The 25,444-nt window shown below is 43.9% G+C and overlaps 1 protein-coding gene across 1 annotated transcript; it reads left to right on the forward strand.

Annotated features, from left to right (window-relative positions):
• Positions 1-946: 946 nt before the first annotated feature.
• On the forward strand, positions 947-24,894 carry HORMAD2 (HORMA domain containing 2). Its single transcript, XM_065738801.1, has 12 exons — positions 947-1,004; positions 1,771-1,915; positions 3,222-3,285; positions 4,248-4,284; positions 5,562-5,582; positions 6,323-6,349; positions 7,697-7,764; positions 10,607-10,758; positions 11,330-11,580; positions 12,348-12,450; positions 13,527-13,591; positions 22,789-24,894. The coding sequence occupies exons 1-12, from the start codon at positions 954-956 to the stop codon at positions 22,891-22,893; spliced, it is 1,089 nt and encodes a 362-aa protein (XP_065594873.1). The 5' UTR covers positions 947-953; the 3' UTR covers positions 22,894-24,894.
• Positions 24,895-25,444: the final 550 nt, after the last annotated feature.

Raw genomic sequence — 25,444 nt, forward strand, 5'->3', positions numbered from 1 at the left:
CGGTGCGGTGCGGTGCGGTGCGGTGCGGTGCGGTTTGCTGCTCTCCTCCTCCCCGTCCCATTGTGGCCCCGGGGCTGCGGTGTTTTGAGGCCACGAAGGCTTAGGTGGCTCTGGCTTTGTGTGTAAATCAGCCGTAGTCAAGCTGGCTGTGGAGGTTGGGTTTAAGGGAATGTTTCTTCTCGGGAAGCGCGGGCTGCGGGCCCTGCAGCGCTGGAGGTGTGGTGCTGAGGTTCATTACGCCTTGTGGAAGTTTTTAATTGAGATGCTGCTTTTTGCTGAATCAAGAGTCTCTCTGTAGTGTGAAATATGTCGTGTCCGTGTTATTACTTTTATCAATCAGGTCTCTGTGCCTGTCCCCCCCCAAAAAAAAAACCCCTTTCCTCTTCAATCCAGGTTTGTTTAGCAAGACCTGCTTACATTTATACAAGACAGGCTTCTCTTTTCTTTTTTCCTTCTTTTTTTCTTTCAAGGTGTCCAGGAAGAATCATTCATTTGCTCTGTCCAAGATTGATGTTGGTGTGATTCCTGCTTACTCTTGCTAAAATATTGGCTGCCATTGGCAAACCTCCAGTTCTTTCAGATTCCCCCTTCACACTTTTTAATGGTTGTAGGAATTAACACTGAGGCTTGGAATATGACAAATCCAATTTAAAAGAGCAATGGCTGACACCAGGTAGTTGTGGCCCTGAATTTCAAATAGCCTTGATGGTTTACCAGTGAATGGTGAGGGTTCTCTCCTTCCACAGACTTCTAGTCAGTGCTGTAGAGTATCCATGGTTTGCCTTGCTTTGCTTTAGCTGGCATTTAGCTCTGAAATCTTAATAAGTCCAAAGAATCTGGTTCTTTAAGGAAGATGACAAGTGCAATGACTGTGTATTTTCCAGGTGTCTCATGTCTGGTGTTTTTTCTTCAGGTTTTGACTGCAAGTAGAAGACAGATCATTGAAATACGTGATGGCTACTTGTCAGCTTTTAATGAGTAAGCAGAAGAATAAGTCCTCTAAGGTAAAAATCTTGAAATGCCTCTCATTTTTGAGCCTGGCATGTCTGTACTTTGTGAGCTGAGAAGACATTGTGTTGTTTGTAGTTGAATTTAAAAGCAGATATTTCCAATTTAATGAGTCCAGGAAGCATGGAGTTTTGACATATTTGGCTAAATAAGTAAAGGCTCATTAGGTGTGCACAGAACTTTATTAACAGTAAAGCAATGACCTAATGGACGACCTAAATTTAGTATTCTTTCCACTGGGATTTTTCCTGTTTAAATCATGCAGTGTTTAGTATTTACATTAGCTCCAATCGTAGATGTACTGTTTACATCTCTGTGTTAAAATCATTCTGAAAACTAGGTCTGCCTACAGTGCTGACAGGCTTGGTCTGCTGTCAGAGCTCACAAAAGGCTGTGGCAGGCAGTGAACTTTGGTACGGAAGTGAACACCTCACCAGTACACTCACTTGTTTGACTCCACAAATAACTGTAGAGGAGAGCTGGCAGAAAAAGATACACACTTTTGTTTTTAAGGGGTGCTTGACTGTTGAGTGCCTGCGTAGGTGAGGTGGAAGGGGTGGGAATGTTCAGCCGCCTTAGAGAGGGAGGTGTGACCCATGCAGCCTCACGTCAGTAACACTCCTTGAAATATTTACGTTAGACATGAGTCTTCTCTATGCAATATGAAGACCAGGAAAGTGTTAACATTATTTTTTAAAGTTACCCTTTCTTTCTAATTGCTGAGAGTTGTTTCTAAATGTTATCCTTGCCCTTCTTTTTCAGGAATCTCTGTTGTTCCCCAACAGAATTGCTACTAAGCAGCAGTCTGTGGTGCTGGTGAAAAGACTCCTGGCCATCTCAGTGTCCTGCATAACATACCTGAGAGGGCTGTTCCCTGAGAGTTCGTATGGAACTCGCTATTTAGATGGTAACCCTTGCAATGTGTTCAGAATTGTTATTCATACTCACTGTATTTTAGCAATTATCCACTCTACAGGTTACCTTCCAGCTGCTCATATTTGTGTGAATTCAGTTTGTTAGAAAGGTAGCTAACAGGTCTTCTCAAGTCTTGATGCAGGTAATGTTTCTGCATCAGAGAGCACAGAAGATGACCTAGAGCTGTTGGCAACTCATGGCTTTCCTGTTCATGTTTCTTTTGGTTTATAATTGCTTCTTGCTATTACCAGCCCTGTGAGTCAGGCCTCAGGTCATGAGCTTGACTTAGAAATCACCGAGTATTAAAGAATTAGCTCAGATTGTTGTATGTTATTTTGCTTTGGATTTTTGAGCCCTTGGCGTTCAAATTTACAACTTGCTTTGATAGATAGATAGGAGAATAGCTTTTTTCTTTTTGTGAAAATCGTCTAGCTCACATAACCAAGTGATTGGTAAGAATTAACAAGAGAGGAAGTTGTAGAGGGAAGTAAGGTCTTCCTGAGCTCCCTGAGCCTTCTCCAGACTAAGAGTGATGCTTTGCTTCATCAGCATCTTTTTATTCATTTGAGATGTGTTAGTGGGGTGTGAAATGTCTCCGTTTATTGCAGTCTGTCTCCATGTTTTTACTTAAGCTGGTCATCATCCTGAAATGTGATCACATGTACTACATGGACTTCACTGAGGGCACAGGAAACCCTGAATACCCACTGGTTCTTATCAATCAGGTCTTTCAAATGTATTCTTGATCAAAAACGTTAACATCAGACCTGCTTGTGGTTTTGAGGGCTCTTTGGTTGACTCCTAAGGTGTTATTAATTCACTTCTTCATTTGCAGGATGTGTTTCTTCTTGCCATTTCTAAATGCCTAAAAACAGAGGCAGAAGGCACTTTTTTGAAAAAAAAAATTATCAGGAGTAGTTTAATCTATTATCCTGCAGACATTTATCTCACACAGATGTTGGTGAAGTCTGAATGCAGAAATCGAGGTGTTGTTTGGAAATGCCAGACTAGGTGGGCATGGAGAAGAGAGGCTGTTGGTTTTTCACAATTGAGCTGTAACTCTAGCAATTCTTCTGTGTGAACCCAGATCATCTGAGGAAAGCCTTTGACATTTGAAAATGCAGCAATAAGCTTGTGTCAGCCCACCTGGGACTCAGTGGAAAACCAACATTTCCGCTCAGGAAGAACCTTCAGATAAAGTATTTTATCCAAAAAAGGGAGGATGGCTGGGGTAGTTTCAGTGTTTGCCCAATAGCTGTGATAAGGATGGTAACTATGTGCTAAATCTGGTTTTGCAGACCTCTGTCTAAAAATTCTACGAGAAGATAAAAGCTGTCTGGGATCATTTCAGATAGTCAAGTGGTAAGTGAGTAACAGTGAAACTAAGACAAGATTGTGCTGAATAGCAAGACATCTACCCCTCACCTTCTTCTTCTTCCTGACTTTGAAAATATTGTGCTCTTAGATATGACAGTGCATCTCCCTCTGCTGCAGTGTGTGTGCTTGGTCCTGTGCACAAGCAAGGCAGAATTAGCTGACAGAGATCATGTGAACTCAAGGCCTGGTGAAGTGTTGACTTTGGTGAAGTCATGGTCAGGCTCCAGAGCACACACAGGCAGCGTAGGTAGGGAGTGAGAGTAAAGAAAATCATGAGATCGGTTCTGCTGTTGTCTCATATTTTCCAGTTTCACTTTTGTAGTGATTCTTGTAGCTTGTTTTTTTAAATAAGTACAATGTTTTACCTCCCTGAATACTGTGTCTAGGTACTTTACAGCTGTATACTATTTAGGATGCATTTTAACATCAGCATGTTCCCAGCAAGCTGAGTCTGTTGTGATAAGGAGATACGCAGTTGCAAAGGCTTAATAAGTAAATATCTGATTGTTGCTGCCTCAAGTAATATCTACTGCTTTGAGAACGTACTTAACAGTAAGCTGTACATCAGATAGTGAAAACATATGAGTCCAGGCATGTCAAGCTGTATTCAGATAGTAGTTTCAGCCAAGTTCTGTACACAGTCATTGGGAAAAGGGCCACTGAAGAACAAGCTGGGGGCCAAAACAGAACTCTGAGCAGAGCTGCTTAGAGCAGCCGTTGGGCCTCAGGTCCTTGTCACTGTCAGTGGGCTCTGGATGTATAAACAGTGCACAAATGAGGGATCTTTCTGATGGCTGACCTAAAAAGGGTTAGCAACACCAAAATGTTACTAGCTCTGTTGTCTTATTCCAGAATAAGATGGACTTTAAACTATATCTGACCAGTGTGTGTTTACAGACCATGAGATAAACATCGCCAGTTAGCACTAAAACATTTTTCCTTGGCAGGATTCAAGGTTGTTTTGATGCTTTGGAGAAGCAGTATGTAAGTTCTTTCATGTTTTTTAATGGACTTTAATACTTTTCAAAAAATGTGGACGAAACTGTATTTGCATTTCTCCTTCGTATTGTTGTGGTGATCTTGGGTGCACACAACACACGTTTACAGCTGTGGAATAAGGAGAGGGCTGTCCAGAGAATATAAATCTCAGAGCTGGGATTTTATTCCTTGAGTCCAACCGAACCTTGACTGCTGCTTTCTAGACTTGCCTGCACGTGGTAAGTGCACTTGCATCCAGAAAGGGGTTCCCCTTAGTTCTGTTCTACATTTGCACTCTCCAGTGTCTGAATTGAGACAGTGCCAGTCAGAACTTGCAGGTCTTGCTCTTTGTACCTGTTTTCTTGAGAAAGATTCTTTCATGCTTCTGCTTTCTTTCATCTGTTTTCTTCAAACCATTGCCCTTTTTCTTATCTTCTCTAACCCTCTTAGCTTGCTCTTGGGTTCGGATTTTATTCCTTTTTGTGTAAAGTAATTCATTAAGTAATATGTTTATCTGGTTTCAGAACAAAACCAGCCAGTAAGTAATTATATTCCTTGCTGATTCTCATACACACACACACAAATGCTCTGTACAGAAAAAAGAACCAGTTATCATCTCTGTCTGCACTGCTCATCAAACTAACTCTGTCCTGGTTCAGATGAAGCAGTGTTAATTTCAGCACTGCTGATTGCATGTGCTCTTAAAAATCAGTACAACTGGCACTGTGCATGTGATAATGCAAAATGTGAACTCACTTCATTGCTTGCTGACAGTTCTAGGAGGTATGTAGCCCTCTGCCACTTATAAGAGATGTAATTTTATTATTATTTGACAGAGATTAAAAGAAAGACGGATATTTAATGGATGCTCTCACCCATGTACAGTTTCTTGCTCTGGCATAAATTAAACACCTTTGGCATGTTTCATATCAGTGAGCAAATATTATTCTTTGGTAGGGATGGGTGCTATTGTAAAAGTGTTTTAAGTTGACATAGGCTTTGAAGATTTGTTTAGAATAAGTCCCAGGAGGGAAGGAAGTCTGAGCATGCCATTGCTGTCTTGGGAAACTGCAAGTAAAGCCAAGCAGAGCAGCCACTAGGTGTTGCTGATGCTGTGCTATGAAGAATCTCCGTAAATAAAGATTTGTGACTCACAGTTTGTTGAATGTACCTAATTCCTTCGCTCTGTGTAGGCAGTTAGATTTTGATATCTTATTTTTTCCTTGCCCATTAAGGGTAGATATTGACTTTGTGTTCTGTTCTCTCTTTTTTTCTCTCTTCAGTTACGTGTTGCTGTCCTAGCAGTAAGTAAATGAATACAAGACGTTTTTCTTCTCCCACCATGCTTGACAAAGATCTGGAGTCAACAGTGTGTCAAACCATAAATGCCTTTTATAAGGGGAAGTCAAAATATATGTGGTTTTCAAGAGAGTGATGACCTTTCTTAAATTTGGTAATAAACATGAACTTCCTAGGCTGTGTGGGAACATCTTCTCAGTGTGTCAGACCCCTGACTCTCAGGCCTTACTTGAATCCTTAAAGTCCAAGGAATGCTTTCCTGGGCTCCCTATCATTGCTTCCTGCAAACTCTGGCCTCCATCCTTGGAAGAAGGAAGCTATTGTGTTTTCTCACTGCGTAAGTGTTCACATTATTAATCGATGCTGAAAAAACCACACGCTAGTAGCTGCCTTGGGGATCTTTTGCCCTGGTTCTTTGTAAAGCAGCAGTGGCCATTCTACACACCTATTCTGTGCATAATCTGAGCGTTTAAATCTCAGGCATCAATAGTTACCTGTGAGGATTGGAATGGGAATTAACCTCATTCCTCCAGAATTACACAGGTGAGCCTTCTACCTGTCTTTGAAGTGGTAAGTATGGACTGCTGATAGAGGAAGGCCACGTCTCAGCCATTCCTTTCTCCAATCCTGTGTTACAGATAGTACAATCTCTGCTGTAACTTGGAAATAACGTTGTTTATAGTCGTTTTTCACTGGTTCATGTTACCCAAGGGGAGAATGTGCTCACTGTGCTTTCTTACAACAGATGTACACCAATCCCGAGGAACCGGAGGTAAGAAAGAGTCTTAATTAATCTTTGAGGCAACTGAAGGCACGGGTGAGTAGACTTTTATACAGAACGGACTTGTGGGCTTAAATTCTACCCTGACACTGCTGCTTGGTGACCTGGTTTCTCTTCTTCTGCCTTCACTCAAGAATGACAGCTCAGTGAGCTGGATTGTGATCAAACACTCCTACCGGGCACTAGGCTGCGGGCCCATCCAGGGCCTCAGGCAGGGATGTTAACAGGCAACTAATGGGCATGTTCTCAATTTTGTTTTTCTTCCCTGCGGGAAGAACTGGGAAGTTCAAAATCATTCTTTTATTATCTTTTTGAAAGGAGTGGTGAAAAGGGATCTGTTTTTTCCATGCGAAGAGCTTTAGGACAGGAGTTACAAATCACTTCAGAGCTGGGGTGTATGTGTTGCATAGTGTGTGTGTGCCTATCCTTTGTGTTCTCTGTTGTATCACCACCTCTGCTGTTTTGTCTACACCTAGCCTGTGGCAACAGACTTGGCAGTACAATATATACGTGATGTGCTGCTGCCATTCATTCTCCACAGAGCATACACAAGGAATGACTGCAGAATCTGCCTGAGTCATTGCAGTTCTGCTGCACTGCACCTCAGCCTCTGGGGGGGAGGGAGGGAGGAAAAACTGGGATTTCTGAGGAAGACTGGGAGTTAAGAGCTCAGCCTGATTCCTCCCAGTCAACTTCTCTGCCTCTGGGAAAAGTGAACGACAGACTTGGGATTGGACTCCAGTATGTCCTTTCTCTTGTGCTGAAGTTTGTTCTTCCTAGTGGTTGGCTTCTCTAAAGTCATAGTAAGTCTTTTTCATTTAAATTGGATATAATCTAAATATATATTTTTTAATCTCTCAGTGAACTCTGAGGCCAGTGAAATTCAGAATCTTTTCCCTGTGCAGTGCAATTTGAATTCCTAGTGGGAACCATCCTGCAGGCTCTTGCCTCTGTGCAGAACTGTGGGTCAGGCTTCCCTGTGGTGCTGCATCACTCATGGAGTCTGACATGTTTCCCTTTAGTAGGGGAGGATGTATGTATGTTGTGAGGTTGGCTGGCCCTGGTGTCTCATTAGAGGACTGGGCTGGGGAGTCTGGCTTGCAGAGGAAGTGGAAGGAGGGGGCAGGAAGTTTGCAACTTTTTGTGATTATTTCAGTGCTAGGTATGTTGTGGTTGTTAAGGAAACTTACCAACACTCATGCAAACAGTAATGAAGCTTAAGCTGTAAATATCTCATTAAATTGATACTATCTTCTTATAAAGTCAAGAAAAGACTCCTCTCAGTTCAGTACGTGTCTTTTTTCTTTTTTTCTTTTCATGCTCTTGTTAAATCTCTAGGTAGTGACTGAACTGTATCAATTCAAATTCAAGTACAAAAAGGAGGTGCCCGAGATGGACATCATCAGGTAATGGTTTGGGTTTGTTTCTCAGAATCATGCTGTGAAAGCCAGGTGTTCCTGAAGCCGAAGGAAGAAGCTGTGCCTCACGATGATAGCACGTCTGAGTTGCTCAGCAGCTGTAAACGTAATCAGAGTTGAGGATACTCACTCTACAGGATACAAACATCCAAGCTGATGAATAGAAATGCTGTTATGTAGCACAGTGAGGCACTTAAAGTGCACCAGAACTGAATGAAAAGCAACTTAAGAGATCACACCTAGTCAGTATAGCAGTGCAGAAACCAACACATTTGTTGAGCTTGCGTGTTCTTCCAGCCTCGTGGGAGAGCCTTGTGCTTTCAAATGAAGCTGTTCTGGGTTTGATCCTTTTTATGAAGATCCCACTCGTGGTATCTTTATCCATGGGCATTTGCATGCATGTGTTCTGGTTGAGTAGCCTAGCGAGGGTGGCCTGGGATGGCTTTCTCTGATCTGTGTTGATGCTGCAGAACGTACGGCAGGAAGCAGCAGCATCTTGCATCTTCTTGGCGCTGTTAGATATTTGACAGCTGTGTTTAGCAGGGCAAAATCCTGTTTAGTTTAAACTTAATACTGTCAAAGGCTGCTGACTTCAACCAAAACAAGAAAAAATAATTTGTGAGTTTTTTATTGGCTTCAGTAGTTGCCAATGGTGAAAGATGGGTTTTGGGGCCTGTGCAGCAAGAGAGCTCTACTGTCTCTTATGCTCCTCAGGAAGCTCCTCCAAAAAATTCATGGAGTTTGCTGTTTACCAGTCTTTCTCTAAATGTATCCAAATAATTCGTGACATGACAGAAGGATTTTCTATTAGGCAAATCTGAACTGTATCTGAATCTGGATTCAGTCCCTGTGGACTGAATCCTCTGATACCGCTTCAAAGCTGCTGTCAATTGTCCTTACTACAGTGCAGGAAAGAGGAGAGCTTTTGAGATATAAAGGAGAATACATGGTTCTCAATACTTTGATTTGATTTTATTTTTTTCATCTATCAGTCATTCGTTCCTAGAAATAACCACAGTCCCCCAGCAGAACCAAACATCCATTATGTCCATAGTACTGGTCAAGAGGAGGCTGAGTAATCTTGCTGTTCTGTTTATATCAGCTCCTTCAAAATCTCACTACTGTGCTGAGGGTTCAAAGACTGTGGCATCAGATTCACTGAGCTGTGGCTCTGTTCTGTTTCCCCAGTGACTGACATTGCTATCACTGGGTCATGTATGTACCTGCAGTCATTGGTAACCTGACGCTCTGGCATTGATCAAAGTATTGTGTCATCTTTGCTGTCAGCTCCTTTGGTTGATAAAACTACTTTTATGCACCTGCAAGGTTTATTGCCACATCCAGACCCAGAGCTAATCATTTCCCGAGGAATGTGTTTGTGTCCTTGTGTATGAGTGGCAAAGGAAAATATTTTCCTAGATGACCTCTGCCTTATTTTAGATTGATTTTTGGAGGAGTTCCTCGCCATGGATCCCAGTCCTTCAGAGAGGTTCAGTTCCTTGGTTCCTAGCTTTGGCGTGTTTCTGCATCAAATCCACAGTTTTATTGTCATGCTTAACCAGAACTTGTCCTGTTAGGTCCTTCGGAACTCTTGCGTCTTTCTGTATATACTCTTCTCTCTATGATTTCTCCAGATGATGTGGAAGAAAAGGCCTGGCTTTTCTTTATTCCACCTTGGTGTTATGAGCATTTCCCCCCTCACTTCCGATCCACATTCCAAAACATACAAGATTCCATTTAATAACACGGCATGCTCAGCACAAGAGTTTTGTTGTTGGCAGTTTGGAGCTTACCAAACCTTGGGAATACAAACTGTTCAACAGCCATTCAGTTTTCGTATTGAAACGCTCCAACTGGAAGGGGAAATCAGTCTTAATGAAGCTGTGCCTTCCAGTGATTTAATGAGTCGTGTTCAGCCCTGGCATTCTCCCCTCTGTCTTAAGTTACTTACTGTTTTTGAAGCAATTTGGGGTCATTTGGTTAGATACCATCCAACCTGTTCACAGCATCATCCACCTGCCAGCGGTCTTCCAAAGAGACACTTTTATAGAGGAGAAGCTCCTTTTTTTTAAGGCCCCTCTTCAGTGAATGTTAAGGAAGTGTAGGCTCCTCAGTCCCTTAGTGATTCATCCAGTTTATCTTCAACTGGTTGAAGTTGGCAGTCTGATCTAAGCTGCTCATCTCATCAACCTCTGTAGTCAAGAGAAACAAACTCCTCCAGAGGGCAATTCATCCCACTTCTGTTAGACAGTTATCTCAGTCTAGACTGCTTGCTTAGACTAGCCAGCTGACATTTGGATGGGTGAAGGAGGTGAGAGGAATGCCCCTTAGTCACTTTGGAAAAATGTGCTTCTGAGCTAGTTTTTCTTACATGAAATTGAAGTGAGAACATGGAATTCACTTCTCTTCAATCTGCAAAGTGGACTTGAAAATAGCCACGGTGATGAATCAGCTTTATATGGGATTCTCACCTCATTCCTCTCATTCCTGGAATTACTTAGGTGAAAGGCACTTGTTTTATGGTCCTTTGATCCATTTTAATCATGTTCGAACAACTGAGTCATGACATTTGTATAATGGGGGTCCATTGCCCCAGCTACAAAGTCTTTTCAAATGTAAATACCACACCACTTCTTTTAGAGCTGTTGTTTTCCTGATGCCACTCCATCCCTGGAATCTGTTTCACTTCCCTGTTTATCTGGAAATTACGTAAAGGCATTGTAGCTTTGTTGCTGGTGCGGAGGAGTCAGTCGGTGCACTGTGTTTGTAATTGGATCTTGAATATTCATGACTGAGGAAAACAACTCTGTTATTCTGCTTTCCATTGTAGCAACAAAACAAACTTTGTGAAGGGAGTGTGCAGCGAGGACATGAAACAAGCCAGCAGCCTGCTGATCCGTAAGCTGTACCTGTTAATGCAAAACCTCGGCCCACTTCCCAACGACGTTACCCTGACCATGATGCTCCTCTATTACAATGATGGTAGGTGGAAAGCTGTCATGCTGCAAGGGAAGCTTCCCTTTCTGCCAGTTTCTGTGATAATCATGAGCCCCATTAAATTAATAAAGCTTAGAAAGGTGAAATGGTGGAATCTATGAGCTGATACAGTGAAGAACGGGGTAAAATATAGTCACTCCTTTAGACACACAGGGATGGCAGATGCCCTCTTTGCAAAGGGATTGAAAATCCGTGTAAGAAGTGCAGCCTTGCAGTATGAAAAGGACAACCTTCACTGTTCATTTGTTGCTTTGATTCTTAAGGAGCATGCACTTCACGTGTGTTGGTTTTAATGCAGAAAGTTGTGTTCATTGATGGTATCTCAGCATTCTAAAGTTACTGTTTCTTTCAGCCACCTGGTAACATTTGCTCCGTTTGTTTTTTTTCCTCTGAAATCACTCTTCTTCCCTCCAAAAAAAACTAACAACCACCCAACATCTTTTTGGTAGCTGGCATTGTTTCTGGACATTGATAAATACTTGTGTTTTACAGAGCAGATGAAAGAGAGCTGGAACTTGGTTTCTCTGACAGTGCTGGGTTCTTTCTCCCTCTGCAGTAACACCTGATGATTACCAACCACCTGGCTTTAAGAAAGCTGACAGCCGTGGTGACCTGTTGTTTGATGGTGATCCCATCAACTTGAAAGTAGGGTCAGTCTCCACTGGATTTCACACCTTGAAAGTGAAAGTAACAACTGAAAACAAAAGAATGGAGAGAGTTGAAAGCAACATGACCCAGAAGAATGGCCCTACTGTGATCTCTCATCAAGGGTTAGACGATGAAGAGGCAGAAGAGGGTAGCACTAAGGTATAGAAATAACTCTTCAGTTTTTGCTGGAGAAACGGAGTTTAAGAGCATTTTGCTAGGTACACAAAAAGCATTTGCTCAGAATCCTAGTTTAATAAGCTTGTGTAGGGCATTGCTGCAGTGGATTGAACACTAAGACTGCAAGTCCTTCAGCATAATGTGAATTTCATTTGAGTACATCCACTGGCTTACTGAGTCTAATATGTTCTCCCAGAAGAGGGCAGTGATTATACAGAGAGCCACAATGCAGAACTGGAGAAAACTGCAGACTTTTGCATTTCCATTTGGTGTTTCTTTCCCAGGTCTAAGTTGTGTTCATCTGTGTAGTCAGGTGGGACTCCTTCCACTGCCCCTAGCCATCCCGAAGTTGTGTGCTGTGCCTGATTTCTCTGGACCAGCTCAGTGCTGAGTGTAGGAGGCATCTTTAGCAGGCAATCATTAGACAGCAAGTTAAGCTTGAATGAATAGTTCACTGGTGGTGCCACTCTCCAAAATAACAGAAGGGGCAGCCTGCACCAGCAGCTCAGACTTGGCAATTTGATTTTAGGAGCTAAGTGCCAGTGAACAAGCCCTAGCATAACTGCTGCCTGAGGACAGGATGCTGTTTGGGCCGGAATTTTCTGCTTTTCTCAGTAAATCTCTCTTCTGTAGGTTTGGGAGTAGGAGTATGGAAAATCTCATCTCTGTTAGTGCTGAGCTTATAGATTTACTTCCTAGGAATTATTTTTGAGTCGTGCTATTAATTCAAAGGATTATTTACATTGCAGAACAACCTTCTCTCTGACAGAGCAGAGGAGCATGGAAAGGACAAAAATTACACCCATTCAGGCCTGAGAACTGAAGCATCTTCTTTTTGCCTTCAAGATGCAGGTAGAGGCTCAGTTTCAACACTGAAGGAGCCTGTGCTCACAACTAATCTCTTAGCATAATATACAGATTTTCTCAACTGTTTTGAAATGGATGAGCAGTTTGTCAGACTAATTCAATTTTGTATCAGATCAGAGTGACCTATAATAAAAGGCCTCTCGTGTGCTTGGTGTGTTAACTGAAACGTTCCATTTTTATCAATATCTTTCCACCTCCTTATCTTGGCAGTTTTTTCAGATATGGAGGAAATGCACAGTTCATCAATACTGCGTTATATTATCTACATTTCTCCAAGGCTCTTTTCCTTTAGCTGTTACAGTTAGATTTTGCTAATAACTTTCTTATGTGAAAGCATGCATGAGCATACACAAAAAAGCCTTCGCTGTCACTTCATTTAGCCTGGCTTCTGGTGTACCATGCTCTGTTTGACCTTTGAGGCTCTCAGATATAGCCTGTGGAACAATACCATCTAGTGACAAAATGGTAAATAGCATTCCTGAGATCCTCAGGCAGTGGAATAAAGAAGCTGGGCTGCCTCTGAAGGTACCTTTTCAAGTCTTTCTCCTGCAGATTCTCTGATAAGTAATAAGATGTGAACTCACACTGCCACCTTTTTCCACTCAGGGGTATTAACAAGATCCTTCTGCTTCATCTAATTGTTTTCATGATGCTCTGGGGCCCTTTAGGACCCTACCATTAAATTTTATGAAATTTGTCTAGTAAGAACAAGAGTTATTAATCGGAGGACATGCTCTTGTCCAACACAACCACTCTTGCAGACTATGTACTAACATAAGCGTTGTTTTCTTAGGAAGCCAGGTTAAAAAATGAAGTGTTAACTTCATGGACAGGAGCTGTTGCAAGTTAACATTATATATTCAGATGACACTAGTCTGAAATCTCAGTTTCCACTGCTAAACTGCCTGTGCTGGCATTGCCTGAGAATAAGGGTTACACCGTTTCACATCGGGCATGGAACTGCACTAAAATGATTCAGTTGTGCTTTTGTGTATGTGTATTTTTCAGTTAAATGTAGGGCTTTAAATTTGAGGGCTAATTTTGATATGTTTGGACTGTAGGTGAAAAGGAAGAGATGGAAATGAAAGAGATGGGCAGGAGGCCTTCCTCACGGGCATCGCAGCAGGTGAGCAAGTTTTAGTGACTCTACAGCATGACAGGCAGTGTGAATTGATTGCTGTGGACTATTATGTCACCTAGGCTGGCACAGGTTTCTAATAACTTGTGAATTTGTTGTGCAGTATGAAGTCTGCAGTAGCTACAAAATGCTAAAGCACGGGGTTATAAGCACAAACTGGAAGCATTTATGAGCAAGCTTTCTGTGGTCACCTTATTTCATACATCCACTGCGAGAGGTTTTTGTTCTGTTCCAGGAGTTGACACTTGTGAATTACACATGCAGGCTGAATGTCGCAGCCAGGTTTCTTTACCTGTGTGTGTTTTTGGATTAGGATTCTGACATCACCACCCTGTGTCAGATTAGAAGGCTGTGTTTGTCCTAAGCTAGTCTTCACCTCTCCTTTCGTGCTGCCAGTCTATCTTCACGTGTGAGTCACAGGTACTTTTGAATCCTATCCTTTTTTGCCTACCTCTCTGTGGTAGGATGACTTAGCCCTGGAGGTGCTGATCTCTTTTTCAGGGCTTATGGGGCCAAAGCTAAGAAGTAGGGTGGACCAGACATGATACATAAAGTTTCGTGAAGTTAATTCCATCCTGAGGCTGTTTGGGTCAAACCCTGAACTGGAATCAGAGCTCAAATTCATAATCCTGTGCAGAGCTCTTTTCAGTGACTGGACAGGTTTCTGAACACCACTAGACTTGCCAGTTGGTCCTCCTCCCATTCAAATTAGATGAAGATGCTGTGAGCTTGAATATTCAGAAACTGAATCTTCACAGGATCAGTTAACGAGAGTAGGAAATTGCTAGTAAAATTTTCCCTGCTTCTGTTGAAAAGTCTAACCCAGACAGCAACTGGAGACGACTACTTAACGTGTCATTCAAAAGGCATCTCTGAAGTATTTGCATTGACTCTGGATCTTAGAAATGAACTTCTGTGCCTAGGCTGGTATTTTTCAAACTTTAACCACATTTTTTTTTGTCACATCCTCCAGTTTCCTTCTGATCATTGTTTATTCTGTCGTCTCTGAGAAAACAGGAGCCTTTTTTGTTTGCAACTCATGGTTGTCCCTCTGATTCATGCTCTTGCATTCTTTCAGGTCTGTCACAATTATAGTCAAAGCAGCAGACACCTCTCTCCTGTAGCATGTGAATTCCCTTAGAACACAGTAGCAAAAGTGAGAGTTTCTGAAGGTGGTGGAAACAGTACTGGTTACTGAAAAGTGGAGGAGTCATTTTATCCAGTTTATGCTTCCAAAGACTCAAAAAAAAAACCCACAAAAAAGGTCACAAGCTCTCAGCCTGTTAATTTCTGCTGGGCAGACAGCTTTTGAGTTATTATTTGATATTATTATCCATATTGTGGCTTATAGAATATGGCTAATATTTCAGTCAGTTTAGGGAGAAATAAAATCAAATCGCTATTTAGAAGGTTCAGATCATCGTGGTAAAGCCAGCTCTAATAAAAACTTGACACTGTTTTCCATGTGAGAGGGACTTTCCCTGCTTTTCTGAGGATAGAGGGTGAAACAAATGTGCATTGTGTATTCCACTTGTATCAGGAAGCCGAACTATCGAGTGAAGTTTGTCTTAAAAAATGAGGACAAGCTAGGGAAATCAGAGTTAGGTATTATCTAACGAGGTCAAACACAGGTAAGATAGCAGAAGGAGTCCTGGTGGGGTGTGAATGTAAACATCTTGTTGCTATTCAGGTTGCAGTACAGTGAACAGCGTTTTCCAGCTCTCAGGTGTGCTCGGGGGGGCTCTCTGGTTTGAGGAGCTGTGTGCTCTCCCAGGAGAGCTGCTTTCCCCTGCGTTTCGGGGGTCGGTCAGCTCGGGGTGTGCAGGGCTCGGGAACCACCTGGCTGGGGCTGTGCAGCTCTCCCTCTTTTTGGCAGACATAAGCCACGAGGCTCGCACTGCTAGTGCACAAGTGTTAGGTTTCCACCCAAAGAGCACCTTGAACTAGCTCTCATAAAAATTGCTCACATACCAGTGCTACCATGAGCGGGCATGGCTGGTTGGTGCGGGCGAGGCGTGCTGGGGAGGACCTCACCCTACTGGTGCTGCAGCTCAGCTCAGGGGCTGGGCTCTTGGTGCTTAACTCTGCACCGTTACATGCTGAGGCTGAGATTGTCAAAACCAGCAGAAGCAATCCCGAGCATTCCAGAATTTGGTGCCAGTGCAAGGATTTGGTGTTCAGAAAGTGATGTATTAAAAAATCCAGTACAGTTGTGAGACGCTTTTGGGAGTTTGGACTGCTCCGTTGCTGCTCTGTATCTGAGTGGACTGCTTTATTCTTTCTATTCCTCAGCTATCAAAAACCAGAGCTATGATGTTATTTTCCTGACCTACAGCTCTTCAGGAAAACCAGGAATGGAAGCATTAAAGGCTTATTTTTATCTATGCAACATGGGAGAAGCAAAGGCTGCAGATCTGCCAAAAGGGAACGAACTATTTCTGTCCTGTTAGAGCTATAACTGCTGTTTAATAATGGCCATGGAGAGTCACTGACAGAGGGCTTTTCAGATTGGAGAACAATTTACATGTACTCTACTTGCTTGTTATCTGCAATCTTATGATTGATGATACTTAGGATCAAATGAGAGATTGCCCTTTCCCAGCAAAGCATCTCTGTACTTAATCATCCCGAGTTAGACACCAGCATGTAAATTAGCCTACCTCTGCTGACTTGAGGAGAGTTTTCTGATTGCATCAGCCACGGATTTGTCCCAGTGTGCTATCTTTATGTGTCTTTCTAGTTTCCACTGGCATTCTAGCAGTTGTGATCTGAAGAGCTGTGTAAAATAGGAATTGCTGCCCATTGATTTATTTTATAGGAGTCTGCTGATGCAAATGAAGCCCTGTACTGGACGTTAGATAACTTTTTGAAGACTTCATCGTAGTCCTTTACCTTCTTGTGAATCCTTTAATAGTCTTCTCCTTCAAATTGGTTTTTGTCAACTTTGTCTTCATGTAAGCAAACTTATTACAGTAGAATGAGTTTGGAATGAATAGTTCTAGAAGATGAGTAAAAGCTGATCATGTGGATGCCTCTGCAGGCTTTATCTCCCATCAGCAAGCTGTGGGCTGAAGTTCTGGGGTGGTCCTTAAAGTTCAGTCTCCTTGCACAGTGCAGCAGTCATGCAGAGCCCTAAGTCCTCCCAGACTGAGCCTGTGCCAGAGCTGGAAATGCTGTGGCTGCATCAGCACAGGGAGGTTCTACCTCCTGTTTTTTTGGCTTAATTAGCCAGGGCCAGACGCTGCTTGAGCTGCTGGACTGGCTGCATTTGTGCTATCAGACTGCTGTGGGACACCAGTCAGTGTGCTGAGGATTGGCCTTGTGTGAACATACCACTTTGAATCACTGATAGCTCAGGGGCTCCACACTGCGAGTCAGCGCCTGGCTGCATGGCACAGCTCTCTTAACTGGAGCTGTGTGAAAGTTAGAGAGATTCATTTGCCTAAATGTTGTAAAAGAGTGCCATTTCAGACTGCAGACAGTGGCTTGTCTGGCCAGCTGCTGCTCCCCATGCTGAAGTCTTGGGTACCTGGCAACATCGTCTTTCTCTGAGAGACTGTGGCAGCAATGGAAGCCAGCCTGAGCAGTCTTTCATGCCTGACACAGGCAGCATGTTTTGTTTGCCAGCACTCAGCATCCTCTTGGTGGCCAGGGCCATGGTAATCCTGCTGGAGATCCTTGTGCCTTTGCTGCAGAGTTGTATGCGACTTCTGTCTGGAAGTGAAGGTCAGCACAAGGGATCCAGTTGCAGAATAACAACTTGAAGATCAAGACCTTTGTTGTCTGATTTTTCCCAGGCAAGCTACTTTTACAATTGCCATGACAGAAAGCAGTTTAAGGGTGAAGTCTGCCATTTGCCGAGCAATAGGAAAGCATTTTTCTGTGGCAATGTCATTATCTTGAACTTTTGCAGTGAAGAAAAAAAAGAAAGGTTTATCTCTAGCTGTCTATCAAGTGAACTCTATCTGATGAGAAGTTCCCAGAACATTTTCTCCTCCAAACCAGCTGAGGCTACACAGACCCAAACATTGAAGAGAGAAAGATTCAGAGATGAGCTAGCCTCTCTCCTTCCTGTTAGCTCAGGCCATTCTGGGAGGAGTGAGACAGGGAGGTCAGGAAATCAGGCTTCTCTGCATTCCCATCCGACCTTTAGCTGGATCTGGGGCTGTTCAGCCCTAGCATGAGTTATTCCTGACCAGTGTGTATGAAACAGCTTCCTAGCGATCTCCTCATTCAGAGGTGATGCTCACTGCCCTAGAGGTGGGGGAAGATTTAACTCACGTGCCCTCAGATTCCCTTTCAGCTACCCTAGGGACATCCAGAGGAAGGCATGGAGCCTGTATACTGGATGCCTTTACACATGTCGGTAATGTACACGCTAACAACCAGACAGACCTCTAGAGAAATCTGCATAAAGTAAGGTTGGATAGGTCTGATATCCCACAGGGGGCTGAGCTGCATGGCAGCCTCATAGGCAGAGCAAGAGTCTTTGCTTTTCACCTCCTGTTAACCTCACAAGGGGAAGTCTCCCAGTGCAGAAGCTTACAGGCCAATTGAGGGTTCTGGTGGAGGCTACATGGAGAGGGACTGGTACGCTTTCTGTGTTTTTTTTAATCAGGTATTTTTGAACAATTTGTTTTCATAGTCTGGAAAGATCTGTCCATAGTCCTTTAGACGCAGCAGGATACGTGTGGCACAGTGTAGGCCTGTGAGACTGCAGAAAGGAAATGGTGTTGGATGGCAGAGATTTTAACAGTGAACTATGGAAAAGGGAGAGGACCAGTGGTAATCAGTGATGTCTTGGCGTGGTTTCCTGGGGACAGAAGCGTGGCAAGTTTCCAGGGGTGCATCACAGTGAGCGTCTTTCATTCTCCCACCTGCGTAATTTGGCTTTCGCGCTTACCAGCGTGATTCTCCTCCACTTTGTGCAGATGAAAGTCAGGATTAGTTCTACTGATGTCAGTGCTTTAGCTTTTCTGGAAACTGATAGGAGCTCAGCACTGAGCCCTGTGCCGAGCTTTAACCTCTGTGCCTCCTTCACAGAATGGCAGAGCTCAGGAGACCTGGAGACCACATAGAGCGGCCTGCGTGCTCAGAGCAGGGTCAGCACCTTGGCCAGTCACATTTTGAATACCTCCAAGGGTGGGAGCTCCACCAAGCCCCTGGACAACCTGTACTGGTATTTGATCACACTCGTGGTAAAGAAAAGCTCTTCCTTATGTTTAATGCAGTTTGCTGCATTTCAGTTAGTGACTGTTTCCTTTCGTCTCTTTGCTGCACACCACCAGGTACCTTGTGAAGCTTGCTTTTGGCTGTGCTTGGAGCAGCCCCCTGTCGGTGAATTGCCTTCTCTCGGGGAGCGGTGTGTGTCACTGGGCATGCCTCTGGCTTTGGGGCTGCATTTAAAGAGCCACTGGCTTGGTTTTTGCAAGTGGCAGTGTTCGCTGTGCTACCAGGTGATGTTATCTGCAGCCAAAGTCAAAGGATGCATCAGGCATTGGCCCTCACTGATGAGTCTATACCTGCGTACCCTGATAGATATACTTGCTGTCCTGCCAGCAGAGGATTGTTTTGCTTTGTTTCACCAGCTAAGCCTTATATCTCAGTCCTTATTCTTCTGACTTGCTTGATGGAACTGGGCTTCCTTTGACATTCATGTGCTTCTGAATTTGTTGGGATAGTTACAACATACCACATTAAACACCCCGTGTCCTGACCAAGAGAACTCTTGTGAGGACATAAAATTTACAAAGTGCCAAGCCTCAGCATGGGGCAGGCCAGGCACAAAGAGGGGACACAGCTGAATGCTCTTATGCTATTCTAGCTTTTCTACATAGGATGCCTTCGGAAGCAAAACACATGCCAGAAGAGCTGTAAATTTGCATCAATTTATGTTGGGAATTTTTGTCTGGAATATGTGGGGACACTGGGGATTGAAAATTGCAGAGCACGAAAGTGATTTTGTCTATCTAAGAATAGGAGCGTAACCGTAGTCTGCTTGCTCTGCTCCATCCACCAGTCTGCCTTGGAAAGGCTTTAATCTGAAGTCTGATCTATTTTTAGCCTGATATCTTCTCCAGACAATGCGCAGCTGTCCCGTTAGTTTTATGCCAGAAATTAGTAACACTTGCATGATTCACAAGTTAGCTGTAATTGTACAGAAAAAATCTGTGGCAAAAGATGACCACTTTACACACAGCACAGTACTGTAAAACACAGGAGATTCATGCTCGTTGCATCTTTGTGCTATGAGCTAGACCCAGAGCTATGACTCGGACTGGGAGTCAGGAGGTCACAGCTCTGTTCCTGTCTTCATGCCCCCATCAGTGCTGTCCCTGTGAGTGCCTCGTGGCACCTGGCTCCACACCTGAGCCGAGCTGAGGCCCTGCAGTGGTTGTGTAAGACAAAAACCAACGCTCGTACAGCCCGAGCTCTCCTATCAGTTGTTCAAAGTCAGCCATCCCAGGGTATGGGAAAAGTTAGAATTAATCAACTGTTGGAGGCTTTGATTGTATGTTTAGTCAATGGGAGGGATTTCCTGCTTCTTACCGCGCCATTTAAGAGGTTTACTTTCTGGTTAAAGTCAAATAAACACACGTAGGATCTGACTTAATCCCATTTAGAGCGCATTGCTGGGGAAGAAGCCCAAGTGTTTGGTTAGGGTAGGAACCTGCAAGTTGGGCTCAGGGTCTGATCCTGCCTCTGAGCTCATACGTGAACTTGTAGCAGGGCAGGAGCAGGACAGGACATGTTGGCTTTGGTGAAATACCTCACACATTTGACATCTTGTTCATTCAGTAGATGAATAGTGCGTGTCTACAGCACTTGATGACTTGCAAAGATGTTTTTACTCCTAATCTCTGGGTTCCTGTTAAATGGCAATTCTGCCTGTGGTAAAGGGGGAAGGAAAGTGTGCACACAGACAGAGTTGTGGCTGCTCCTTGTGGCTGCTTCTCCTGCCTCGAAAGCATCCCATCCATGCAGAACGTGGAGGAGAAATAAGAGAAAGGGGTAAAAACTCCAGGTCGCTGTGTGTGCTGCAGAAGGTCCATTCCTTAATAGAGGGAATACAAGCACCACCTGTAGATGATGTGCTCTCTGTGTGGTTTGGGCTAAAACAGGAGAGCTGCCTCACTCAGGTGACCAGGGACCTGGAGACTGGGGATCATTGCTATACTTTGTTGTGCAGCCAGCAGGACAGGGTACAAGACTTGCAGCTGTGCTAGCACTGCAGAGTGTCTGGATGCACTGTTTACACCCACAGGGGCCTTTACTTCAAAAAATGAAGCAGACAGGTTAAAATGATGCCAGGGAAAGGAAAGTAAATAACTGCCTGAAATGCCAGTTTGAGCAGCTGGATATCAGGTCAAGAGCTGTAACATAGAGATCCACTCATCACTGTTTCCTCAAGCAAATATGCCACGGACAGCGCTGGAAGTTTTGTCAGACTGAAGGAAAACCTGCCTCTCCCACTTTGGCAGGTTCTGTTTTTTTCTGTTTGCATGGAAAGGAAGTTGTACTTTGTGCATTAGCCAATATCGTGTTGCTCATAGTGAAGAGGAGGGAAGAGGGGGAAGAAAAACAATTTGAAACACGATAGAGAGGCAAACTGAGGTGGTTTTGCTGGTAATCCGTAATCAGAGTTATTTCACACATTAGGGAGACCATTGCTACGTAGAGATTACCAAAGCCTCATACCAAGGTCAGATAGAAGGAGAGCCTTGATGACGTGGGTGGGGAATTCTTTAATGACCACATTTTGTAATCTGGAGACCTTGTGCTTCTCTCCAGGATGTATTCTGGAATAGCTCTTTATTAACTCCTTCTGCTTATCCTGCTTCAGGCCCAAGGTTCCTCCTGGTTTTTAGTGAAACCAGAATAAGCTGCTCTTATTTTGAATCAGCAACGTGTGTAGCACTATTTTTCTTCTTCGTTCACCTTTCTTTCGTCCAAATGGATTTTCTTTTGGAGGCAAAGCTGAGGAGTGTGTTATGGTGTGTCCCTTCAGTTCAGTTCCAGTGGGACCAAGATCGGTCACGTTGCCAGACTCTGTGCTTCGTCCCTTCTGGGTGGGCAGCAACACATGCTGCTCTCTGCAGCTCCGTGTTATTATTATTACAGAGATGCAAATATGTCCTGTGATAACAAGAGTAAGTGAGTTTGTTATTGACATGGCACAGCCAACACTTCAGCTGTCGTTCTGGACGTTCATCTGTCTGTGGTCTGTCTGAATTGCATGTACCATTCACTCACTTGTATTCTAGCACATATGTTTTAGTGATTTTTAACCTTTTGCTCTGTAGGCCTCTGGATATTTTTGAGGGGGCTTGTGTGTTTCTAGAGGGAAGTGAAGCCCTCTGAAACAGAGTTTGCCTTGCTTAGTTATTTTTCACAAACTCACAGATAGTCTTTGGACTCAGAGACCAATCAGTTCACACTGAAATTCCATGGTGTACAGGCAGGGGTACTGCATGTCTTGTCCTGAAAGGCTGTTTCCAGTGATTGCAAATGTGACCCATGTGCCTCTCTTCAAGGGGGTTATGAACAGGAGGGGAATCAACTTTTCACAAGGGTAGATAGTGACAGAACAAGGGGGAATGGTTTTAAGCTCGAGGAGGGAAGGTGTAGGTCGGATGTCAGGGTGAAGCTCTTCACAGAGAGCAGTGAGGTGCTGGCACAGCTGCCCAGAGAGGCTGCGGGCACCCCATCCCTGGAGGTGTTCAGGACCAGGTTGGATGAGCTCTGGGCAGCCTGGGCTAGTGCTGGACGTGGAGCTTGGTGGCCCTGCCTGTGACAGGGTTGGAGCTTGGTGATCCTCGTGTCCCTTCCAACAAAAGCCTTTCCATGATTCTGTGATTCTATGATTCTGTGATTATCCCATGTTGGTAAAGAAGGCTTCTGCCCTCATAAGCTGTTCTATTTCCCAAAGATTTCCTTGCTCCTTTTATTATCTTTAGGCTGTGAAGCCAAGCCTGTTGCTTTCACAAACCTTAGCATCTCAACTCCAGTGCGTGTTCCAGTTTTCGATTCCTCGCCTAATGGCTTTTACTGGGGAACAAGATCACTTTGAATAAACCCAGGAGGATCCAGGAAAACACATTGTAGATTTGGAAGTTGTGTTTCTTGACTTGTCTAACAGGAGCTTGTACCGTGAGAATGATCACTGCTTCTGATGGTTCTTACAGATAAGCTGCCTGAACCTTTCGTTTAGCCAGGAAGAGGTAATAGGACCCAAGAAGAAAAGGAAGGTCAGTGAACCAGAGAAGCTGCTTCTGGAAGACAGGAAATGATGTTTGTTCTGACACACGATGCATTTTAGAAGGTGTGAGTTTGTGTTGTCATCTGACTGGTAAAGACCTTAATTGTCTCCTCACATTTAACTCTCCACATACCACACGTATTTCTCCATACTTATTTGTCTCTGTACAAAGTTTGGATTGCAGAGAGACAGCAGGCACCACGCCTGCCATGACTGTAGGGCAGCAGCACTTGTTTCGTGTTCTAAGGTTGAGGTTTGATGATTCCACGTGAACAGTGTCTGTGTGCTTCTTTCTGCTTGTTTCCCCCCCTCCCTCCCACCACGTGCACATCCCACTGGCTAAATTTGCCTCTCTGTGGCTGGGTTTTCCTTTGCCAATATGTTATCAATATCAACAGCACTATTTCAGGATGAACTCTCTGAGATATCGATGCCAGCAAACAAGTCTCATGATTCATTAGATTGTGCTTCGTTCTATCTGCTCTTTCCGGAGCGTAGATTTTTTTATTTTTTATTGTTATTATTATTTTTTCAGAGGAGAGTTTTTATCTATATTGAATATAGAGATAAAGTAATCTATACACATTTTCTGCTGCTGATGCTGAATGGGTTGTTTTTTTCTGACTCTGCAAGTAGTGTTGCTATGGCTGTAATATCAACTTAGTTCTAAAACAGTGGTCCACTCTGTACCAGGAGGCATGGTTACCCAATACAGCTTGTGTTGAAATGCATCATGTTTCAAACTTAACTTCTATAAAGGTACCTCTTGATGGCAAATATAGGTAAAGAGAGCAGCAGCAGTAAAAAAAAAAAAAGAATTTCTGTGTCCTTTGGAGCAAAGTTGCTGTGTTTTCTGGCATCTAGATTGCCTGGCTGACGCTGCCAAGTTATTACTGGAGAGGTGCAAAAACCTAATGGTTATTATTGGAGTGGAGCAAAATGATCTTAATTAATCTTAAACATTTTTAAAAAGCTATTCAGAGAACAAACTCTGCATTACTTTGTAAATAAGAAAAGAGATACTGAAATTCAGAACACCAAAGAAGGGAATTTAGAGCCCTGTCTTCCCAACACAAAGCTGATCTTACCGTGATGGAGAAATAAAAGCACTGGAATGCAACAGAATAACGTCCCTGGTAATGTAGCAGCATTCCTGGCATTTCAGACACACAGCTGAGATATTTCAGGATGGGGCTTGAAGGGCAGCAGTGGTTTGGGGTGTAAGGTGCACCTTTTGTGGCATATGTCAGCTCCACAGAAGGGAGAGAGGATTGCTTGTCAGGTAGCTGAAGCCAGATGCAGGCTTCTTGGGCCAGGCACCTGGAGGAGGAAGCTGACTGGGCGGGGGTACACCAAAGCTGCGCTCCCCTAAGTGTAAGTGTTCAACTGACCTCCTCCAGGTGAGTGAGTAAGGCATTGCAATCCCAATCCTAATGTCACCCCTGTCCTTCCTTGGGCAGGCAGACCACTAGCAGCCCCTGAGCCTGCACAGTGTCTGGCAGGTTTCGTGGCCTGGTGCCTGTTTCACAAAACTTGTAGAACATGAGAGTTCTCCATTTTATCCTCACTTTCAGTCCCACGTCCTCACATTTGCACCTGTGGCCTAATAAGCCAGTTTGTTCACATGCCAGAGCAAACCAGAAAGCTTCCTTCTGCCCAGATTTTGTAATGATATTTACTCTCATGCCTGCACATCCATGGGAGGCCTGCGTTCTTTGAGCACAGCTACAGCTCAGGACCTGCCTTGACCTGAAAGCTGTGCCCTGGTGCTCCTGGAGGTTGTGGTTCTGTGTTTCTTCAGCCTGCTGGCTCCTGCCTGCCCCCAAAGCCTCGTTATGTCGTTGTATTGTGTGTAAAGGAGAAAGACAAACAAGCCTGTGGTTATGGCTACTAGAGGGAAGCCTGTCAGCTTGCCTTGTGCGCACCGGAGAATGCAAAGTGTCCTGTCCCACAATGAAAGTGAAGGAGGCTGTCTCACGTTACCACGCAGCGAGAGTGAGCACGCAGACACCACAAGTACATCCACCGCTTAGCCGAGCGTGCCGTCCTGCTGGTGGCCATGGCCACAGGCTGTCTCAGTGCACCTGCCTTGTAATCAGCTACTTTACGGTAACGACTTCTAGTCATTTTCATTTCGGGCTCGGTTAGAAGTAAAGTAACTTGTGATGAACTGCCACAGTAAGCGTCTGAATTTTCTTTCCCACAAGCTTGTGGTTACCATCAGATTCTAAGAAAAGTCTTTCCACTGCAGATTGGAATCACCTAAGCCACTTACACGTATCCTTTTATTTATTGGCGATTCTGCTCGGCCAGCTAAAGGTAAAAAAAACCAACCAACCCTCTTTCTTGTACTTCAGGCACATTTCTAGTTAATACTCATTAACTGACTTCATGTATGTTACACATCGTCAACCTGATTCACTACTGACATAAAACAGAAGCGATTCGTTAGTAACGGTCCCTTGCCAATTAGTGAACTAAATTACGTTTGAACAATTTCAAAGATTCTCCTCCTCCCCCCAGTGCATCACTTGGCAAGTCCCCTGAATGCTTACAGTAATTATGTGCGTGCAGTGAAAGGA

The sequence above is a fragment of the Cyrtonyx montezumae genome, unplaced genomic scaffold, assembly GCF_038088225.1.
Source record: "Cyrtonyx montezumae isolate F1298 unplaced genomic scaffold, pur_monq_1.0 scaffold_23, whole genome shotgun sequence".
Classification (NCBI taxonomy): Eukaryota; Metazoa; Chordata; class Aves; order Galliformes; family Odontophoridae; genus Cyrtonyx; species Cyrtonyx montezumae.